General features: G+C 44.5%; 1 protein-coding gene across 4 annotated transcripts in view; it reads left to right on the top strand.

Annotated features, from left to right (window-relative positions):
- The window catches only part of kcnab1a (potassium voltage-gated channel subfamily A regulatory beta subunit 1a), a gene marked incomplete at its 5' end in the record, with an annotated part of 122,937 nt that overhangs the window by 75,783 nt on the left and 24,724 nt on the right, over positions 1–22,430 (top strand). For all 4 annotated transcript variants that reach the window (XM_080007067.1, XM_080007068.1, XM_080007070.1 and 1 more), the window contains one exon: positions 13,464–13,507. In XM_080007067.1, the coding sequence (XP_079863193.1) occupies positions 13,464–13,507 (44 nt within the window). The remainder of the gene's footprint in view (positions 1–13,463; positions 13,508–22,430) is intronic.

Genomic DNA, 22,430 nt, shown 5'->3' with positions numbered 1-22,430 from the left:
GTGAAACATGTCATCGATGTTAAAGTATGTTCTATTTCCGTCCCGCGATTGTCTTCGTTCTTGCCATGGCAACAGAGGTAGGTGTTGAGCTCGTTCATGCTTGGAAACATGTGAATACCGGGGGGGGGGCTCAGTGTTCTCTCACGCGGTCGCTCTCGCTTCCACACACTCGCTCACACATGCAAACCACTGCAGACGTGCGGCTGCACGGGCAAAGTACACGGCTAGTGCAGCCAATCACATGCACCATGTCCGTTTTAGCTGCCGATTTCAATATTTGAAAAATGTAGCTGTTGATTTTGTTAATTTCATGCCACTATCATAGTATAAGCCTATAATAAAAAAAAAAAAACATCCTATGAGCAAGAGACATTTATTGACATTGAACGTCGGAGCATAAAAACTTGGGTGGACGGTTAATTTTCTTCAAACCAACTGCTAACTCACTGCGACATTTCTGACATTTTGTCCCAAATTCCTGAATTCCCCGACATTTGGTTGGAAATTTGGACGGAGGGGTGGGATGGGAACCGTACAGTTGTAGAATCGAACAATTTAATGAAAATTGAGCGCGGCCCGCTCAAACGATTGCGATCGGGCGTGGCCGCTCAATTGAACGCGCCAAACACAAAAGAAATATCGCCGCATTAAACTGCAAACCTTTTTTGCGCCGGCGGAACACCTCCCCCCATCTCCCTCTGGCGGTGTAAGCGGAGGGAGCCGTAAAGGAGTAAATTAAGTTGAAAGAGTGAGTGCTCTGCCCGTCTATTGGCGGCGCTGACAGCTATTATGCGCCGCTACCAGGGCCGTGCGCCGGCTGGCACCCGACTTTGCTATGATGGAGGCTTTTAAGAGCTGCCTCCCACTCCGCTACGCTCAGGCTTTTAATAAGCACGTAATAGGCTTGACGCTGGGAACGTGCTCTTGCTCACGGAGGCCATTTGACACACATATACCGGCACACAGATTTGCGAGCGCCTGTAGAAAAAAAACACCCACAATGACACAAACGTTGAATTCCTTTCCATTACACCCGAGTGTCTTTTGTTCCTGAAAGAATTTCAACAATGGGAGACGGTCAAACCGACTGACCGAGAGGTAGGCCGTGCCAAAGTACCCGCGTTGATTTTATCTCCCGTTCGGGCCCCGTGCCAAGCGACACTCAAGTCCATTGATTGGTCAATCGCGGTCGTCACAATTTGGTCATGCCAAGTCCCTCTTGAGGAGGGGAAGTGTCTTTGGACGCGCGTCTTTCAGCCAATACATCCAACTCGCTATCTTCCGCTCTCTTTCTGTATTTCTGAAAAATAACTCGCTTCAATACGTGAACGCTAAGTCCGGATCAGGTTCTCGTTGCTTGTTTTGGTTCGGATGGGTTCACAACGATGGTTTCGTTTCAATCTTTAAAGGACTAATTTATATACAATTGTTGAGATATACTGCTCGGTCCGTCCTGGTTTTGATGGCGAAACTCCTCACATGACTCCTTCTACCTTCCCGGCCCTGTTGTGTGGTGGACCGTCAACGCGGGAGGCTGGGTCGGATTGGGAGCAAGCACCATCAAAGTCCTCCACACACACCTTGACTAAACCGCTGGGATCGTGGTTGGAGGAATTGACCTCGCCTCAGGGAGCGATCGCTGGGAAAGCTCAATGACATTGGATGAATCTGGAAGATTAGAGGAGCAAAATGCTTGCGTTGTTTTTCCTTGTGGGCGACACAGTTTTTCTTTTGCTCATTTGTCTCCTCCTCCTCCTCGATGTGTCACTGTACGTCCTTCCTTCCTTCATTCTTTCTTTCCTTCGTTTTTTTGTCTCTCTTTCTGTCGGAATGCCACAATAATGAAGCTGTAATAATAATAATGAACGAGCTTGGTGTGTGTGTGTGTGTGTGTCTGTGCGTGTGCGTGTGCGCGCGTGCGCCTGCCTCCATCTGAGATATACAGTGGGAAAGAGGGAAACATGTGAAACATGCACAATACCTGGACGCTTGATCTTGAACTTGAACAAATAATTAAAAAAAAACACCCCCACCTCCACCCCTTGACATTTGACGTTCATCAATCTGGGCTTCCTTCCCAAATAATTCCGATTTTCATGGAGAGCAGAGAAATAATATTCCATTTGAATATGTATTGACTCGCAGTACACCCATGAGAGTGAAACAGCGCAGCTTATTTTTCACGGCTAAATTTTCAATTAAATCCCTTTTTTTCCTAATTGGTAGATCATAAATCATCGTTAACAAAACTGTCCGTCATCAGATTTTCCAAGCGTCCCGCTTGATCCGGTGTTTACTACTCTCACTCATCAGGCCTCGTTCCCCCTCTCTCCCTCCCTCCCTCCCTCTCTCTCTCTTTCTCAGATCTCTTTTCGTCCTGACAACCGTCGGGTTTCCCCTCGACTTTGTCGGTGCAGATGATTATAGACGGCCCGTGTGGCCGAAAACTGTTTTTGGCATTAACACTTCATTGTTTCTCTTGAACTCGGTTTCACTGATGTCGGGAGGTGGAGAACAGCCTTTTCGTCCGCCGACGCTGCCCCAGCTCAACTTTTGACTCCTTCTTCGTTTCACTTGATCCAATTAGAGGCGACTCCCCCCTCCCCTCCCCTCTCGTCTCCTCTCCGTCCTCTCTTCTCTCTTGTCTCCTCTGCCCTCCTCCTTTTCCGTCGGGTCATTAGCGACACCCGGCCGTACGCAGGCCACCGGCTTACATCCACCCACAACAACCCCAATTACACCAGCATTGCCGCTGAAGTGCCGCCCCGGTCGCTCCCCACTGTTCTGTGGTGTGGAGTCGGAGGAGTGTGGGATGAAAGTGAGTTACGTCGAGGTTTTTCCTGGTCTCCGGTCGAGAGTGCATCGCCTAGTTCCGCGGAGAGGAAAAAACAAAACAAAAAAAAAAACGGATGTCGGCAACCACCCGAAAAACAGAGAAAGTAACAGGAAAAGAGAAAGTTAAAAATGGAGTTCAAAAAAGGGAGGCAAGGTGTCCTCAGAGCAAGTGTTTACCGCAAATCCAATAGTTTTTCCGCACTCCGCTTATTCAGAGTGATGCTTACATAAAGCGGCAGCAGCAGCAGCAGCAGCAGGTAGAAGTAGGGCGAGGTTGAGTTTTGTGACTGACTGAAAATGCATCAGAAAACATCGATTTTTAGTTGTTTTCGTCTTTTTTTGGACGGAGCGTTTTCATGTTCCGAACACGATGGGCCAAGAGTGGAAAGAGGGAGGGAGGGAGGGAGGCTGGGAGGGAGAGAGACGAGGAAAGCAGGGGAGAAAGAATAGGCCGAATTATCGAGCTAGCGAGTGAGGGGCGCCTGCCAGATTGAAACAGACAGACAAAAAGGCTGTTTTTTGTTTGTCAGCGAGAGAGAGATGAATAGAGAGGGAGGAAAACAAAGAGACGGGCGAAAGTAATTTGAAAGAAGACTGTCAGACAGCGCGATGACAAGGGAAAGATGATAGAAGAGGCATACAAAGAGAGCGAGACGGGGAACTATGAAGTTAAAACGTGGCCAAGGAGAAGACATGCTGTTAACTGTTGAGTCGGAAGAAGGGAGCGAGAGAGAGAGAGAGAGAGAGAGAGAGAGAGAGAGAGAGAGAGGGAGAGGGAGAGGGAGGAAGAGAGTGAGGGAGCCTGGATGATGATGGTTGAGGAGCAAGATGAGAGAGAGGGAGATGCTTCAAGGGCAAGCAGTTCTGAGGTACATCAGCACGGACAAGTGTGGCAGAGTGACGGGCAGACATATGAAGGGACAAGTTGACGAGCTGAATAAATAAGAGGGATTCACTGTTTGAGAAATATGAAAACACTCAACGATGTATGACCATGGTGTGTGCACGTCCTTAATAAATCTTACCAGGGGACCTATTATGCTCCATTTTACACAAGTAAATGTAGGTCTACGAGGTCCCCAAAACATGCCTTTGAATTTGTTGCTCAAAATACCACTCAGATTATGTGTTTGAGCTATTCTAACATGCCGCGAAAACCCTCTTGTTAAGAACGTGAATACACCCTGGAAGACCCTGTAAGCTTCTGATGAAACACAGTGACCCTTGACACCTTTATTGCATCCTCTGTTGTGAAAATCAAAATTGACCCAGTTTTTATGTTAAAATAAACAGAAATATTTCATGTTTGGGATCAAATTGACCCCAGCAATTTAAAAATACAAAAAATAAGACAAGATAGACCTTTATTAGTCCCACAACGGGGAAATTTCCATTGTTACAGCAGCAAAAAGTGCATAGAAAGAGCATATCATCAAAAGATATATAGACAAAAACACCATAAATAGGAATCAGAGTAATGAATAAAGTAATGAATGAATAAAATGACCGTAATTCTAAATTTTACCCAAGTTTACACTTCAGAACATCAGAAAGAATGTTCAGCAAGGAAAAAACACCAATTAAAAGTATAAAAAAAAAATCAAACTGTGTGTCTGGTATGGGCCTGCCAATGTCCAGGATAAGGCCGGAGTCAACATGTCATCAGAGCAGCAGAGAGGATCATAGGCTGTGACCTGTCCACCCTTCAGGACCTGTATACTTCCAGGTCAAGGAGAATGGCCAAAAAGATGATTAGTAACCTGGATTGATGTGTTGATTTAGATGTCTAAACAAGTCTTTATTCTTTACACCTCTACATGGAGAGAGGATTCAGACATCATTGCAAATCACTGTCATCCATTTATTTTTTCGTCTTAGCAAACAAGTTACTTGCAGTGCAAAAACGGTATTGTTTTCTTCTAGGGTTAAAACCGTCTCCCTCTGGCCATGGTGACCTCTGCTTGGTACCGGGTTTGTCCTCTTGGGCCTCCAGGATTTTGATGATATTCTGAAAAAAAGTTATCAAATCAATCCAATCATTCCTTGTTTTTCCAGAGGGGGTAAAAGATTGACCACACTAACCCTCATAATGACCTGACAAAATTCTTGAAAAGATAGTTCATAAACAATTTATCGACTACTTATCCACTAATAATAGATATGATGGTTTACAAAGCTCTCACTGGCATGGCACCAAATGATATTTCCAACATGCTGGTCAGCTTTGAGCCGGTCAGGTCTCTCAGGTCCTCTGGCCTTTTACACATTCCAGAGTTAATACTGAAGCTGGCAGAGCAGCCTTCTGTTTTTATGCTCCCATGTTGGAACAGCTTCCCAGTCCATCTGTGATATCTCCTCAATTTTTTTTATTTTAAAAACACTGGGCTTAAAATATTTCTTGTTGGTTTAGCAAATTCCTAGGTCTCCATACTCATAGCCCCCTTATCTTCGGCCTGCCAGTCCAGGGTTTCCATACATACACAACTTTGTGGCGGCTCACCACAATGTTTTTTGTTTTTTATTCACCATTTAATTGTAGAGCTGAGTGAGGGATATTTATTTCCATGCCATGAAGATGGCCGGCTGAATTCCCAAAAAGCAGCACTAACAGTTATTAACATTATTTTAATACAGCTGGGTTTCCAAGATGAACATAAAGCTTCTAGTTGGGTTAGGGTTCATAATACAATTTCTCAAAGGAGTTTCTGGAAAATTTTAGTTTCATTATCAGCATTATTATTCAAGGTCATTCTAGATTTTTATTTTAAAATGACTTAACACACACACAGCCTACATTATGAGCTGCCTTCCCTCCATTACAGATGGTTAGTTGTTGTCTAGTTGTGTTCAGATCCGTTGAAAGACAGGGCTGCCTACGCGCCGTTGGATTCTTCCATATATTAAAGTTTGATTGACAACATTGGATAAAACATTAGAAAAACAAACAAACTTTTTAAAAGACTGTAGCTTAGCGCTGTAAAGTTGTCATCTCCCCTTTCCACAAGTGGCCTATGCACATGCTCAGAGCAGATGTTCACGCCCACTTCCGGCGTTGACTTGACGTGTTTCCTGTCGACCGTGGACATCCATGGGGGACGTCCGCCATATTAGGTCTGTACCCTGGCTGCTCAAACCACACCACCCCAACAACGCATAACCCCAACACCAAACTGAGAAAGAAGCCGACCCCCACAAATAAGCAGGGAGGGGAAAAAAAAAAAGAGAAAAAAATTGCCTGGACTCTGAAGCAGGGTTCCCATAGCTCAAACAAACAAACAATGTCCAGCAAAAAAATAACTGGTTCCCCGGAACAGCATGGTCCATAGGGACCCCTTCCCCAGGGCGACCAAGCAGACTATCTCCTCCTCCCTTCTGGAGCGTGGGGCCTCGGGCTGCTGTGCTGGCTTGTGGACTTGTAGCCGGGCTTAGCTGTTGGAGGGGTGGCCTGGCTGCTGGGCTGCTGCACGGTCCCGGGGGTGGCTGCTGGGCGGAGCAGCTAGCTGCAGGCTGCTTCTTCCCCACTCCTGCTTCTCCCCCAATCCTCCGCTGGACACCCTGGGTGCTGCTGCTGCCAGTCGGGAGAGGGTTGGTTCTGACAGCCCTTCTGTGTCCCTTCCCGGTGCCGGAGAGTCAATGTTCAGGTGCCACTGTAGCAGTTTCACCTGCCACACGCCACCCGAATGGAGAGACAGAGGCAATGGGGTTAAAAACGCACCAGGGGTGGTGGTGTTGTGGTTGTTGTTATTGTAGGTAGTGGACAAGGTGGAACGCCCAGAGCAAATTTTAAACATGCAAGGACAAGGGCACCTCTTATGTGTGTGTGGGGGGATGGAGGTTTTACCTGTTGCTCATTGATTACTCTAATGAGCATCAGGCGTACAGCCACCCTGATCCTGGGTCCAATTACCCAGACCCAAGACAAACCACACCCCCCCCCCCCCCCCACACCACAGTAAGTATGTGCTTTTTGTTGAAATGAGCGGCGTTCTTCTGCATCAGTTAACCTTTTCGATGTTATACAATCCTAAACCTAATAACTAGAGCAACAGTTTGTCAAAAACTCCGTCTTAAAATCAATCTTAGAAGGTATGAAATGTGACTCTTCGAAATCTGTATGATGGAAAACAGGGGCTTCGTCGACACAACAAATAGGTTGTGCTGCTCCGATCAAAGTATGTTAATGTTGAATGATTGCATGCTAATTTTACATACAAATGGGTGATTAACACCGTAACCTACTTAAAATTAAGCCCTTAAGCCTCGTCCTCTATCTCGTACTCGCGCTCTCTTGCTCCCTTTTTCTTACTCTTTGTTCCTTCCAAACACTCCCAAACTACCCCACCACACACACACGCCAGTATATTACAGTATATGCAGTTGTATACACTGTCTGTGCTGCTTGAATCGGTTGATAACAAAAACGTGGTTTTCAAAACAGATTGGCAAAGTAAAAAAACAAAAATGCACCTCAGAGAAACCCCAAAATAAATAAATTACCTTTTTTCCCCCCAGCAGCTTCACCTAAACCTCTGTTTTTACCAGTGGGTTGACGTCAGCTTCTGATAGGGAGCTTAATGTTGCCTTTTCTTTCATGAGAGGACATTGTGTGTGACCGATTGGGTCACTGGTCCGCTAACAGGTCCTTTTCTATCAATTCTTCTCATCGGGTTAAACCAATCCTTTTCTGTATAAGTGCTTTGGGTCGAGGGTTATAGTAAATCCCAGCACCTACAGTATATTAATGAAGGTCGGGCCATGGGTGATAAAGATTATAATGTGTAGCCATGCGTGTGAACGCGTTGAGGTGTGTGTGTTCACATGCAGTACGTGTGAATGTGTGTCTCCTTTAATATGCATGCATGCAACTATATACAGTACGTTGTGGTTGTAGTGGCGCGTGTGTAGGCGCAAATATAGAACATGAATTAATTCCCTCGGAAATTCCTTTCCTCTTAGAATAGTGTTTATTTCCTCAAATAGTGTTCAGTGCCCAATTACGCCCGAGAAGCTAATAAATATACTAATGTCTCGATTGAAATGCAGAGCAGCGGGCTAACCTATTTTTCATAATGTGGAGCAGCCCTCTGGGATAATGGTGATAGTATAAGTAGCAGGAGCTTCAGTGATATTACTGCGATCAGCAACAAAATCAGTGATGGCATATAGATGAGGATAAAAGAGATGGAGAGGGAGAGTTTGGAGGCAAAGATTGTTCGACGGGAAGTGAAGAGGGAGCAATGGAAGAAAGCGAGTTGCTTTAGTGGCATAGTAAAATAGAGAGGGGGGGAGGATAAATAGATGGGTCGGAAAGAAAGATAATGATAGAGGGAGCGCAAGAGAGAGTCAAAGAGATATAGATGGCTGTGGCAGATTAAAAGAGGGGTATAATGCCGCCACAGTGCCAGTGGTACGAGAGAAAGTCATTACTGTCCATCAGGCACCAATGAAGACGTGTTTATGTGGAAATGAATCGCCTCATTGATGGAGGAGGCTTGTTATAAGAGATCTGTTTGGAAAGGAGGCTGAAGAGGGTTCAATTTTCAATAAATATTTAATAGGGTGAGATGGTTGGAAGAGTGTGTGTGTGTGTCCGTGTGCGTGTGTGTGTGTGTGCGTGTTGGCCATATCTACGCCTTCTAACTAAGGGTTTGAATACGTAGCTGGGAGCAGGGGGCGGGGGGGGTGCATGGGTTTTAAATTAGGGAGACGATCACTTTATCACCAGATCTCCGTGGGCAAAAAAAAAAAAAAAAGTGTTTGTCTTTTTTTCCCCCTACTCATCTCCCATCTCTTTTATCCCTTTAGCTGCAATTTGACCATACGTCTGGCAGCTTTAATCACTTCACTTCACTTCACTTTAATTCCTTCACACTCGATGGTGTGTGTGTGCTTGTGTGCACGTGTATTCCTATTGGAATTTAAAATCTCTGTTAACATTTGTGACGGTGCATCAAAATACCAATGTGCCAAAATACAAAAAACACCAGTGATTAATTACTTTGATAAGAAAGAGAAAAATCACCATTCATTTTCACCTCATCATTTTGAGGTAGAGGGTTTAATTCATTATCTCTCTGTGTATCTATCTATGTTTACAACATTTTTCTTTAGACCAGGATTTGGATTACATTTTTTAAAGGAGACCTATTGTGCTCCTTTTTACACAAGGTAATATAGGTCTCTGAGGTCCCCAAAACATGTTTTTAATTTTTTTTTGCTGAAAATACCGCTCAGACTATGCATTCTAGCCATTCTAACATAGCTCCACACCATCCTGTTCCAAAACGGGCTGTTATGTTGTGGGAGGAGCCACCCTCCAAAAGCCCTTAGATCTGTGAGCCAATGGGGTTTGAGCATGGCTTCCGGGTTTCGTCGTATTTACTCCGTAACTTTCGCTGATTTCACCTTATCAGTCCACCAAAATCTGCTTGTGAACAAATTTGAGGTGAGAAATAAGCAATGTAGTTTCTGAATCTTCACTCATCTTAGATCTACAAGGACTGATTTAAAAGTGAATTCAAATTTCATCGCCGGGCTTCAAGCATGCGGAGGACACGGACACCGCACCGCGACACACCAGGACTCTTGGACTCAGGGATTTTTTTGTTTTATGTAAAAATGAAATAAAATTAAATAAAATAAGTAAATACAAATACAATAAAAAACACTATTTTTCTTGGTTTTCTTTGGAGAAATGCATAGCGGATGGCGCGCTGCAGCCTACTGTCTATCTACTGCAGAATTCTTTTTAAAATACTTACATTCCGATCGCTGCAGTTTGTTCTGGGACAGTTGGTAATAATTCCTCTTGAGTTACTCAGATGGAGGGCGGTTCTAATTAGAATGAAGCCCTCAGTGACGTCGATCAGGGCAGCAAAGCTGAACAGCTTGTTTTAGGGCATGATTTCTGAAACAGACAGCTCACGATAAACTGACCGAGTTGTCTTTTCACAGTTTGTGTGTTAGTGGGCCCATCAGAGACACAAATGTATGTGCACAAGCACTAAAAAAGTGAGTTTTGCATAATAGGTCTTTAATATACTTTAAGAATTAATTTAGAATGGATCTTAGTCGTATTATTGAGAGCGCAATTTGTATACTGTACATATTAACTGATATTAGGATATATCAATGTCATGTATCATTTGCTGATAATATATTCTTTCGTTGTTATATTGTTCTAGCCAATTGTCAAACTTGGAGAAGAGAATCACTCAATAACAAAACAAAAAAAAAATTAACCAAATAACACTTTTAATCCATATGCAGTTTAATATGTGGTGAGGTCTTCTATCTGTGTTCTCTTCAGGCAAAGTTCCTCCGTCTATCCCCCGAAATAGAGCACACCTGTACCACTCATCCCTTTTGGCTGTAGCCGGGGGACGGCAACATCACCATTAATCGTCGCTGCATCGAGAATCCACATCGTAAAGCGTGCCCCGGTTCGGTCCGTTTTAGGTTAACCCATATCTTTATAGTGGTGTTTGCCTGTTTTTTTCAAGTTCCCTGTATTTCGTCGATTTGATTTTAAGCTTTTAGTATTCCTGGTGGTAAAGCTTCCAAGCATTCAACAAAGTATTAACCTGACGATGAAATTGTAATCATCGCCAGCATTGTACACCACGCTGCTGGTCGGTTTCTTTTTGAGACGAGGGATTCGCAAACGATTCGTTTGTAGTGAACAAAGAACATAGTAACTTGCAGCCAGGCACACATGCTTTTACTTTGACATTCAATTGACATTCATTAATTTATCAGATGCTTTTTTTCCAAAGCAATCTACATGATAGGCTCGAAACAATCAACGCATACAGCGACCATTGGAGCAACCTCAAATTTAAGTGCCTGAGCACCTGTTTCTATAATTCAACCAGATACAAGTGCAAGATAGCTGTAAGGAATCAGGATAAAAAAAAACTGAGACTCTAACCTCGATTTGCGAACAGAGAGCAACATGCCAAAATAAATTCCTTGAGTTTCAATCCAGTGATTGGGGCACAGAATCTGCGACGTGCAAATTGAATTGTTTTTTGACTCCTTTGAGTCCTTCGTCGGGTTGTGAATCATGAAAAAAAGCGTCAAACCTTTCATCTCTAGTTTCTATAAGCTGTAGATCGTATTTCCTGACACACCTCCGATAATGTTCAACGGCCTTCATAATTCAAAGGTCAAGAAACATGAAATCGACCGTCCAAGATTGATTTGATGAAAGGTGGGATGGTTATTATGGCCAATTAGCCATATGTTATATTCTAAAAGGTTAGATAAGTCACACATTAATAATCAATATTGTAAGTGGTCTTGACAGGTGAGCCCAAAATGAGAGATTGGTGACAGCTGTGATAGATGTACTGATAACCAACAGGCAGGGCTACGCGTCTTGTTCTGATTGGACGGTGTCATACATCTGAAGAGGCATTACTGCGATTGATGAAACCTCTTCTGGATTTAACAGCAGCCGGATGGACCCCTGACCTTTCACCTGTCACTTTGAAAACACTTTCATACCCTTTCTCTCTTCCTCAAATTGATATCGTGTTTTGTTCATTTCAACCATCTCCATCACAGAAGGCACAGTATGTTAGAAGACCGTCCTGAACATTGTCAATGTCTTTATTTGAGCCGTGTACCACTTTGTGAATACACGGCCATTGCAAGTTTCACGGCTTGCGGAGCGAGTTCTGTCAGACAACTCGACAGCAGCACACGCTTCCACTCCCTTATGGGCGGGCCTGTGTAAGCAGCCAAATCCTCCTGCCCTACCTGCTTTGACGCTGCGCTCCCTCCGCCTCCCCCGTATCCACCTGTTGGGCTCCGCTCTTCTATACAACGGATCATTTAAAAGTCAATCGAAAGAGTTTTCAGTCAGAAATGAGGATGGTGATGTTCATTTGAAATAACAACAAAACAAAGTTTCAGAGCCGGTGAAAATGTTGCAACCCACAGTGGGGGATTGTTTAAGTCTCCTCCTATAGGGACGCTGTGCTACTTCCACAAACTGATAAATCATGGTGGTTCTAACTCTGCACCTGCTCAAAATTGTTAAGTTCGCCCTAAAAAGTGTGTGTGTGTGTGTGTGTGTGTGTGTGTGTGTGTGTGTGTTTGTGTGTATGTTTGTGTGTGTGTGTGTGTGTGTGTGTGTGTGTGTGAATGTGTCAATCTAGCTGTCATTCCTTTGGACACTCTAATAGGAGGTTGTCAAAATTGAGGAATCTCCCCGGTCCTCAGACATGATTGGAGGTGGCAGTGCTCTGTTAAAAGCTCTCCGTGGTGTAGGCATGGCACAAGCAGGACATCCAGATGTATTATTGTGTTTCCTCTACAGAAGGCTACTGGAATTCTTCATCTTTTTTCCTTTTTTTTTTTCCGACAAGGAATGGCGAACCTAGTGCCCTTCTTCCAGCCTCTCACGGAACCAATTATGTTCACAAATATAGAAAATATTTTTTTTGGTTCTCCATTTTGTAGCTCACTCAGCTCCGGGCTGAAGTCAAGCTTTTAAAAACGAGCAGAATAGAGTCTGCCTCACAACAGATTGTTATCCTAACGTGGAAAAAATTGGTCTTTTTCCAATTCAATTATAACATGGAAATCTGTTGAAAGACAATATTCTGTAACTCAGCACTGCTGCTGTGGAAAAAACCCCCCACCTCAAATGGACAACACAGGGCTCCAAAGCAGTATTTAGCTCCTTCATCAATCAAAATTTAATCTAAAGGCAGTTCCTCCGCCATCTAGTTTGTCCATAAATCTTAAAGATCAGTAAATAGAAGCTGATCGTCTGAGCTGACACAGAACCAGGCAAGCAGATCAATGGACTGAAGGACAAGGAGATTGAAGCGTGTGTATTTCTTGGGGTCAATGTGTGTGCGTATGTTTTGGGACGAATAGTTTTGGGTTGAGCGGTATGTCCCCACAAGTGTTCCCCTTTTAATTTCCCTGATTAGCGCATCACTAAAATACGCTCTAGCACTGCAGGTATACACGTAAAATCCAACATTTTGCTCCAGTTTAATAGAAAGTGAGCTCTGCCCAAAATTCCCTTCATTATTCAATTTTATAATATAATATAATTAAAAAACAAACAAAAACAATAATAAAGATTGAATGATGGATACATCATTCAATCTTTCCTATTGTATCCCTGCACCCTCTCAACTCCATCCTTTCTTCCACTCTCCTTCTTTTAGCCAATGATAGCGTTATTATTCTCTGCCCTGTGGAGTGGCGGGGCTCGGCTGGCAGAGTGAAGGTTCTGCATTAGCTCCAGTACCTGTGGCATCGGGAGGAGGGAGAGAACGCCCGTGGCGTGGAAATGAGACAGAAGCGCTGTTAGCCTGTCAAGTCATTATCCAGAGGCAAGCCAGGTACATAGCCCTGGTGAAATAAAATATTAGAGCCATCCGTTAGGCACTTGACAGCGAGATGTCGCTTCGCTGTGGTTTGCCGTCAGTCTGCCTCCATCAGATAGACGGGGTGAGGAGGAGGAGGAGGAGGAGGAGGAGGAAGAAAAGTCGCTGATGGAAATACCGAGCGGCCTCTGCATGCGCAGGGGTAAAGATAGTCTTCTCGTTTGTAGAGACTTGACTTTTAGAGACTGATCTTGTTCCTTTCCTCTGTCCTCTCAGGAACCTCGGCAAGTCGGGACTCCGAGTATCGTGCTTGGGACTGGGTAAGTCTTCACCTTGGACTACACGACCCACACACGAATCATCGGATGCCAAATGCATCTGCTGCAAGATGCCAAGATGCTACTGCATGAGGCCAGTAGGTTTAGCAGGGCGTGCACATCTGCAGTGATAAAAAGGCATTGTAAACAGGTAGTTATTTTCACAATAATGCAATAAAATTATATTGCATGTGATAACTGATGATAATAATTAATTGTCATGATATAAAATCTGTATCACCCGACCCTACAAGACTCCACTCTACTATCACAGTAAAAGTAAATCAGTGGTGTGATTTTTTTTCAATTACATCATCTGGCCCATTATCCAGTTCAGTTATACACTTAGAAACGTGTGTGTGTGTGTGGGGAAACTTTAGACACTAATAGATGAGACTAAATAATTTTTTGTTGTTATTAAAAATTTAACGGAAAATTGATTTTTCTATTCAGCAAAAATAGGAGCCATAGATGTGTGTGAGTGATTCTCATAGCAATTGAGATTCTAACCAATTTCACTGCATAACAGAAAGCAACACACACACACACATGCACACACACACACACACACACACACACACACACACACAGACAAGCACATTCTCTCTGTTTATCTTAATATCTCCCTCTCTGACACGCACACAGACGCACAAACAATACAAACACAGCTGCAGTGGTCCCACTGTAAACATTGCGTGATATTAACTGTTTGTTGTGTGTGTGTGTGTGTGTGTGTGTGTGTGTGTGTGTGTGTCCCTCTATGTCATTTTGTATTTTTCTTGCTCTTAGTCTCTTCCCCTTATCCATATTAGTTTTGCGTGTGTGACATGGGTGAATGTGAGGTGTGCACTGTAAAGCCCTTTGAGTCATATGACTAGGAAAGCGCTGTATAACTTCACCCCATTTACCATTTGCCCAAAAAATAACGGCATTGCGTAAGGACTCCAAACTCAACAGACTGTGAAGAGAAGGAGACTGAGAGGGAGCGCGGAGTGCTGTCTCACTAATTCACCGGTGACTTGTCCCTGCGTGTCCTCGTGTGCGGCTCCTGGAGGGAGCAGCTTTCTAGACGGTGGAAGGGGCAGCGGTGGAGCTAAATGGTGCGGGGCAGACGGATACCGAAGCCACTAGAGTTCATACTAAGGTGCAATTTGTCACAGTATGCTCAGGGCTCACACGCCGACTCCTTCGGGGCGTTTGCCAAAAGTGCAACTTACGAGCAGCGTTACCTGGCTTTCTGTCTGTCCCTAGAAGTCGTTGTTTTCACAATTGTTTTCGCAGACAATGTTTCACGAAGCCGACGATGCCAAATGTATAATCATCAGCCAACATAGTGCAAGCAGGGAGGAAGAATAAATATGTGTATTTGGTTTAAAAGCCCAACAATATGGTCGGAGAATGACTAGGTCAACAATTCAGCAATCTGGGGAATCTTCACGTTCGCGCCACCGCTTTTAATCCACTACCTCCTCAAAACAATACCGACCTCATCTCTCACAGTGAAAACGTTGATTTTGAACCTGGTTGTACATTTACAGTGGCCGTTTGAGCTGATCTGATTGAACCCTCTTGGTCCTTTTGAACCCCCTTTTGGTGCCTTTCTGGACCCTTCTAAAGACATATTTATTACACGGATGAGATCAGCCTGCTTTTTGTGGCAAAACAAATGGTTTTACTGCTTAAACGTACTCACCGCTTTAACTCTAAAAGCTGCTTTGCCTCCCGTGCCCGCTGGAAGCGTCACTGCCGCGGGAGGTGCGCGGCAGCCCGGTCGGTCTGTCTCTGAACCGCCCGGGCTGCATGGTGGAGAGAAGGTCAGCGTAATGCCAGCTGCCCGCCACATGCTGTGCCTAGGGCAGCCATGGCTGTGTCCGGGGAGAGGAGGGGGGGGAGGGTGGGTGAGGAAGAGGAGGAGGGCCGCAGAGTCATGCTGATGTACACCCATCACAACCGCACAAGGCAGTTTGTTCATTCTGCTCCACCAACGCTTAAAGCTCCTCTGGACTGTGTTGCACGGGACGGATCCCAAAATCGTGAAAGACGCAGTTGTTGGAGAATGACCTAAATTGTAAACTAATCAATATCTTTGACTGATTGGATGAAATAAACTGCCCAATCTATGACACAATGTCTCCGCTCGAACGCCACCTGGAGCTTGATCTGTATCGGACACAGTGGCAAGAAGTGGGGCTTGGCGAGATTGCCATAAATCTAATGGCACAATATTTCTGACAAAAACCCTTGACCCTGATCTTTAATTTGACAAGGTTATGGGGATGACCATTGGTGCTTTCATAAAATATCAACACACTAGAAATATTTAGGAAACAATCGTTAGTAATGTGGACATTATGACCAAGCAGGTAGATTAATTGTTACTGTTACTAATTGAGCCTCAAAGACAACATTTAACCATATTACGATAATATGATAACCAAAATCCCAACAATATCTCGTCTCCTATCGCAATATCGATTGATATGCAAACAAATCAATGTTGTTTAACTACAGAACTGAGAAATAACTAAGGGATGCACTGGATCAGTGCGAAAGCAGAACATCTTGTGAGAGGCACTCTTCCCCTCCACTAATGTCCTCTGATGGTGCGTGAGCTAAGAGAGAGGTTTTGAATACGCCATTGAAAAAAACCAACAACCCTTCTTGACATCCTTGGGGCAGAGAGGCGGAGGGGTGGAGGAAGGCAGTGATGATGGGGGGGGAGTCAAAAGTGGTTTAGGGAATGGGAGAGCAATGGTGAGGAGAAAGGATTAAGCATCCTCCTGCAAGCACTCGCTCTCTCTATCTCCCTCTATATCTCTATCTCTGTCAGATGGATGAATCAGCGGCAGACTAGCCATCTGGAAAGGTGGCAAAATGATTGTTGTTAATGGGAAAAAAAATCGAATTCGATGATTAAAATCAAAACTTCCTCTCAACTCAAACTAAACTGAAATTAAAAGGTCGTCCGGAACTAACCAAAATACTTTTTTAGAACGGACTGAAACGAATATAATATTGCTTCTTTTACTTCTATTCTTCCTTTCAGTGTCCGACGGCACGGATCTGAATACTTAGTGTACAAAGAGCAGGCTCAGGGGCGAATTCAGCAAGCGATTTACGCGGCATGTGCGGCCGCTAAACCGGCGCAAATAACAAAAGAAAAAAAAAGCGGGCGTCTGATTCGGAAAGCACCCGCAAATCGTGAATTGCACCGCTAACTGCGCAGCCTCGTAAAAAGCACCTCGGTGCTCCGGTGCTGTTTGCACGTATTTCAATGAGATATTATGCATGCATTTGGTGCGAAATTGGCCCCTTTCTATGCAAATGAGCCTCATTGCAAATTGCGTCCAATTTACAAACACTGGTGATAATAGCCACACGCTGTTAGAGGGAGGCTATTATCGTCTGCCGAAAGCTGGTGGTACTGTAACTGCACGGACACAAATAAGGGCAGCGATGCTGATCCACTCTCTGTGCGATCAGAGCATATACACCGGAGCTCATAGCCACACGCAGTTAGAGTGACGCTATTACCGTCTGTAGAGACCTGGTGGTAACTGCGCAGAGACCAAAATAAAAGGGGGGAAAAGGCTGCGCTGTGTGATCATCTGCAGAGAGCTGGTGCATTTATAGGGGGTGCCAGACCCAGAATTTCCACTGATCTGTCAATTGTATTTCATTATTATTATTATTATTATTATAATTATCATTACTTGGAATTGAATAACTATTGCTGTCACGGCATCTGTAGGTAGCGTAACAGGCAGCAGTTCGTAGTTTCCCAAACGCACTCCAAAAGCAACTTGTTTTAAACTGTGACTAATTTTTTGTACAAATAAGGCGTTACAAACGTTGACTAAAACAGTGTGATAATTCCTATTATACTCAAGAGATATTGAAAAAAACAACTAAGAGTTATAGGGAATGGTGATACAGTGGTCAACACTGGCTGAACCACAGATGGCATCGAATCTGTAGAACCATGGACATTGCAGTATTAAGATTCAGTGAGAACTAGAATTTATTCTCACTGAATTACAATGTAGAAATGATGACAGTTAATTTCATCAATTTTACTCTACCAAGTTCCGGGCCACTGCACAGGAAAGGCCGCAGCCTGCGGAGCTGTCCATGGTTAACATTTATATTTTCTTCAGTAAAAATGTTAATATATACACATTTTATTCTCGTCATAAATGAGCTGCATGGGAAGAGTTGATTTACTCATACTATTGAAATGTTTTATAGTGACTGCACATAAACCTAAAACTACTAAATCCCAAATAATGAATGAATAAAAGAAGAGATTCCTTATTTTAAGTTCAGTTCCCCAAAACATTTCAATACAGACATTGTTATATTTGTACTTTCATACGCACTGAACTTTTTCTTCCAGTGATGCCTTAAGGCATCTCCTGGTGCTGTGTCGTAAATGCCAGCGACGCTTTGTCATCCCGAACCCATCACTGCAGAGGTCTGCAAGGTAGCGCAGAGAGGAGCTTTGGGAGAGAGAGAGAGAGAGAGGGAGAGAGGGGTGGAGAGAGGGGTGGAGAGAGGGGTGGAGAGGAGTGACTGGAATGGAAGGACTTCTTTTCATCCTCTATTTCCGAATCACCCTCTCCCTGACAGAGGCACGGTTATATCAACCCGACTCTGGTTCTCTCTCCTCCTCCTCCTCCTCCTCCTCTCTTTGAGTCTCTCCATCTCTTTCCTCCCCTTCTTCTGTGTCCTTGCATTGTGACTGTTTTCCCCGCTGGTGTGGGCAGCTTGTTAGTGGGTGAAAGGAGGTCTAATAGAGGTTAGCTTTGTGTTGGGGCAAGATCACAGGGGAACACACCGCTCTGCATGCAAAACACACGCACACACACACACACACACACACACACACTTGCGCGCGCACGCACGTACGCACACACTCTCACACCCACACACACACACACACACACACACACACACACACACACACACACACAGCCTATAGGATGATGCCAGCCTTCTCCCTTTGGGTTTCTCATTAAAATGTTCTGTAGGCATTAGATAATGAACATAATTTGTGGAATGGGGAAAAAAAAAGACTCCCCTCCTCTCCAACTTAAAAGATACAAGGGAGAGAGGATGCTCACACACATTCTTTATCTGACACATTTTCACGTGCCGCTGCACACAAACACCCATGTGCACGGTTGCCTATACATGCATACATATGGACACATACAGTAGATCCGCACGTCTACCTATACAAACACAAATATGTGGGAAAAACACCTTTAAGGTACGAAGACGCGAGCCTTGAAATCTTAATTAGAAAGCATGTCTTTTAGTTTTTACAGTGTGCTCCTTCTGAGTTCTAATTTACTCTGATAACACACATACCAAATTCAAACTAAAGTAGATGTGTTCCACTCACAGACCTCAATTTGCATTAAATGGAGCGATCCTTCATTTTACATCCCACTGAAAATCTCACCGATGTGACAGATTTTCTTTCAATTATTTGTCAATTTCGTCCCAACTCTGGAGTGAATTAGTCACGATAGTTTGGAATTGAAATAATTGAAACCTTATTAGGCACACTGCTGTCAGCGGACTGATGGCTGTGTAAAGAGGCTGATTAAATCATTATTATTATTTCCTGGTGCATTTTTTACAACGCATCCCACTGAGAAGGTCTAGAGAGCACTGTGTTGGTGGCAGTTAACGTCCATATGAGAAATTTTAGAAAGGCAGTCCCAACCTGTCATCATATTGTCTATATTTTCATAAATGAAAGCAGCACTATGTAACTTTATGGTATTTGGGATTCGGTGGCCCTACATTTTCTCAGTGCAATTGCACTTTTACGCCAGTGTCATAGAACCCATTCTGTCTGTAAAGAGCATTATCACCGGACATTTTGACCGGCAAGTTTGTAATTGATCTTTTTTTATCAATTTTACGGTAATTACCGGAGTCAAACATCAAGGAAGCGACCTAGTGCCGTAAAGTGTAACACACTTTTCCCGCGGTTTTCCTACCCGAACCTAGAAGTTACATAGTGCAAGAAGAGTTTGGGGGGGTGAAAGACGTGCCATTCTCCATATTACAAGTCAGTGCACCATCAAAATGATTTTGAAGCGGTTATTTTAAGACATAAAAGAGTGGCATACAGCAGTGTTGCTTAAATATGATTTTATTCAAAATTGTACTCTCTGCGCGTTCGCGTGTTCCCGTTTTCCGAACCCCAGACAACAACAACAATGAGAAGCCCTCAAGCCAGAACTTACATTCATCCAAAGGAAAACTTTGAAAAGGGTTTGCATTGAATTGTGAGGCAGGGGGGATTCTTTTAAAGATATTCTGAGAAAATGTGATATCTAAAAGGGACGTGCCAGAAGCCATTTGATTGTATCAGTCATGTAGAATAACAGTTGAGTTGATCGTGGTTGGTAGATAGTGAGAAGCTCCTTGTGGTGACTTTAAACAAGGACATGGATTGATCGCAGGACTATTTGCACTGGCCTTATTGTGCGGTCAATACACACACAATACTCCCAGCAGCTCTGGTTTCAACAGAGCTAATTGTTCAAATTGATGCAAAGGAAGTGTGTGTGTGTGTGTGTGTGTGTGTGTGTGTGTGTGTGTGTGTTTGTGCACTCCCCTAATTGCCTACCAGCAAAAAAATGCCCAGAAATTCTTAATCAGCGTTTACCTTTCTAATCAGAGCCATCAGCAATTCTGTGAGAATGCTTTTAACTCCTTAACTTCCCCTTTTTCCGGCCGAAACACACAAATGCGGCTGTCCGGCAAGTGCCAACTTTCTGAGCGCTTGCTGCATCGTTTGCCGCATCATTGCTGCATTCTCAAAAGGGGCTGTTGAGGAAAAGTATTATGGGCAGAGTCGGCCGAAGGGAACCAAGAACTTAAACAGCTTTCCTATCGGTGGTGATGCAGGATTAATGCCGTCTGGATGGACTCCCGCCACGGGGGCCTCCACGCTGAATGTTTATCTAATGTCTTGTAATCTTCCCCATCAACCGCAGTCCTGCAGTTGGGCTGTTTCTGAAAAATGTTTTTATAATCCCTCACCTTGATAAATACTCCCCAGACACAGACTCCCATAAGCCGAGTGCAAATTATAGGGTCCGGGCATTTTTTTTCTCTGCTTGGGGTGGGTTGGGGTGGGGGCGGTATCTCCAATAAAAACACACAAGGGCGAATTTACAAAGAATGGATTGCCGTGTGGCAGTTCCGCCTGCCACGCCGTGCCGTTTTCAGGACCCTCTGGCACAGAGACACAGGTGATGGGGTTGAAAACACACCAGTTTTATTGTATTGTTTTATTGAGTGGGCATGGTGGTAAAAAGCCCGGAGCAGATGTACATGCAATGACAAGGGCTCCTCTCCTGTGTGTGTGTGTGGGGAGGGATGGGGGTTTTACCTGTTGGTCGTTGATTACTCTAAAGAGCAACAGGTGTATAGCCACACTGATCCTGGGCCCAAGAGGTGTGGCTACTCAAACCACACCACCCCCACACAACATACCCCCGACACCAAACTCTGCCCCCCCCCCCAAAAAGAAGTGCCTGAACTCTGAAACAGTGTTCCCATACCTAAAACTACAGACTCTGACAAAGGTTTCCTATGCCATAAAATTATAAAACACTGGACTCTAAAACAGGGTTCCCATACAAAAAACAAACAAAAATGTCCAACCAAACAGAACTGGTCCTGGTTCCCCGGAACAGGACGTTCCATAGGCGACCCTGCCCCAGGGTGACGAAGGAGACTACCCCCTCTTCCCTTCTGGAGTCTGGGGACTCGGGCTACCGTGCTGGCTGGTGGAGGTGTAGCCGGGCTTTGCTGTTGCGGGGGCTGCTTGGAGGGGTGGCCTGGCTGCTGGGCTGCTGGATGGTCCCAGCAGTGGCTGCTGGTTGGAGCAGCTGGCTACAGGCGGGTTACCCATGGTGGTTGCTGTGGCTGCCAGTTGGGAAAGAGTTGGTGCTGTGGCCCCCCGTTGACCCGCTGGTGGTTCCAGTGCATGTTCGGAAAGCCCTTCTGTGTCCCTTCCCAGCGGCGGAGAGACCCTGTTCGGACACCACTGTCGCAGTTTTGCCTGCCATATGCCACCCAAGTGGCATTTTCAGGGCCCTCCGGCATAGAAACACAGGCGATGGGGTTGAAGACACACCAGTTTTATTGTAGCTAGTGGGCAAAGGGGAACAACCCCAGAGCAGATGTAAAACATGACAAGGGCTCTTCTCCTGTGTGTGTGTGTGCGGAAGGGGGTTATACCTGTTGCTCGTTGATTACTCTAACCTGCAACAGGTGTACAGCCACCCTATCCTAGGCCCACCAGCTTTCTGCAGAAGGTAATACTGTAACTCTAACTGTGTGTGCGTGTGGCTATTTGCACCGGTAATTGGACGCTATTTGCAAGAGGCTCATTTGCATAGAAAGGGTCCAATTTTGCACCAAATATAGGGATAATACCTCATTTCAAACTGTGCAAATAGCATTGGCATATCAAGATGCTATGGTGAAATGCACCGCTGACTGCTATCTGCGTGGCAGAGCAGTTAGCGGTGCATTTCACCCTTTGCGGGTGCTTGTGACGTAGAAGGTTGCTTTTTCTGTTATTTGTGCCGGTTTAGCAGAAATTCCTTTTGTGAATTTGCCGCACAGTTTTTATTTGCTTTGTTTGAGAAAAAAAATCGCTCTGATCTGAGCTGCGGATCGCCCCTCCGCTGCGGAGCTGCTCCGTGGGGCGCGATGCTCAGTGTAATGGTATTGTCCACTTTAGGGGTGAAATCATATTACAATATTCTTCCAGGCATGAATATGGGAAATATATTGTCATATTTACAATAATAGGTCAGAAGGATATATAAATGTTTCAACCCCCTCAACCTGTTGTTTTTGACTCTTTTAGAGGGGTACAAGTCTTAAT

Source organism: Zeus faber, assembly GCF_960531495.2.
Source record: "Zeus faber genome assembly, chromosome: 9".
NCBI lineage: Eukaryota > Metazoa > Chordata > Actinopteri > Zeiformes > Zeidae > Zeus > Zeus faber.
Note: the sequence above shows the minus strand (reverse complement) of the source record. Positions and strands in the feature narration are given on the sequence as shown.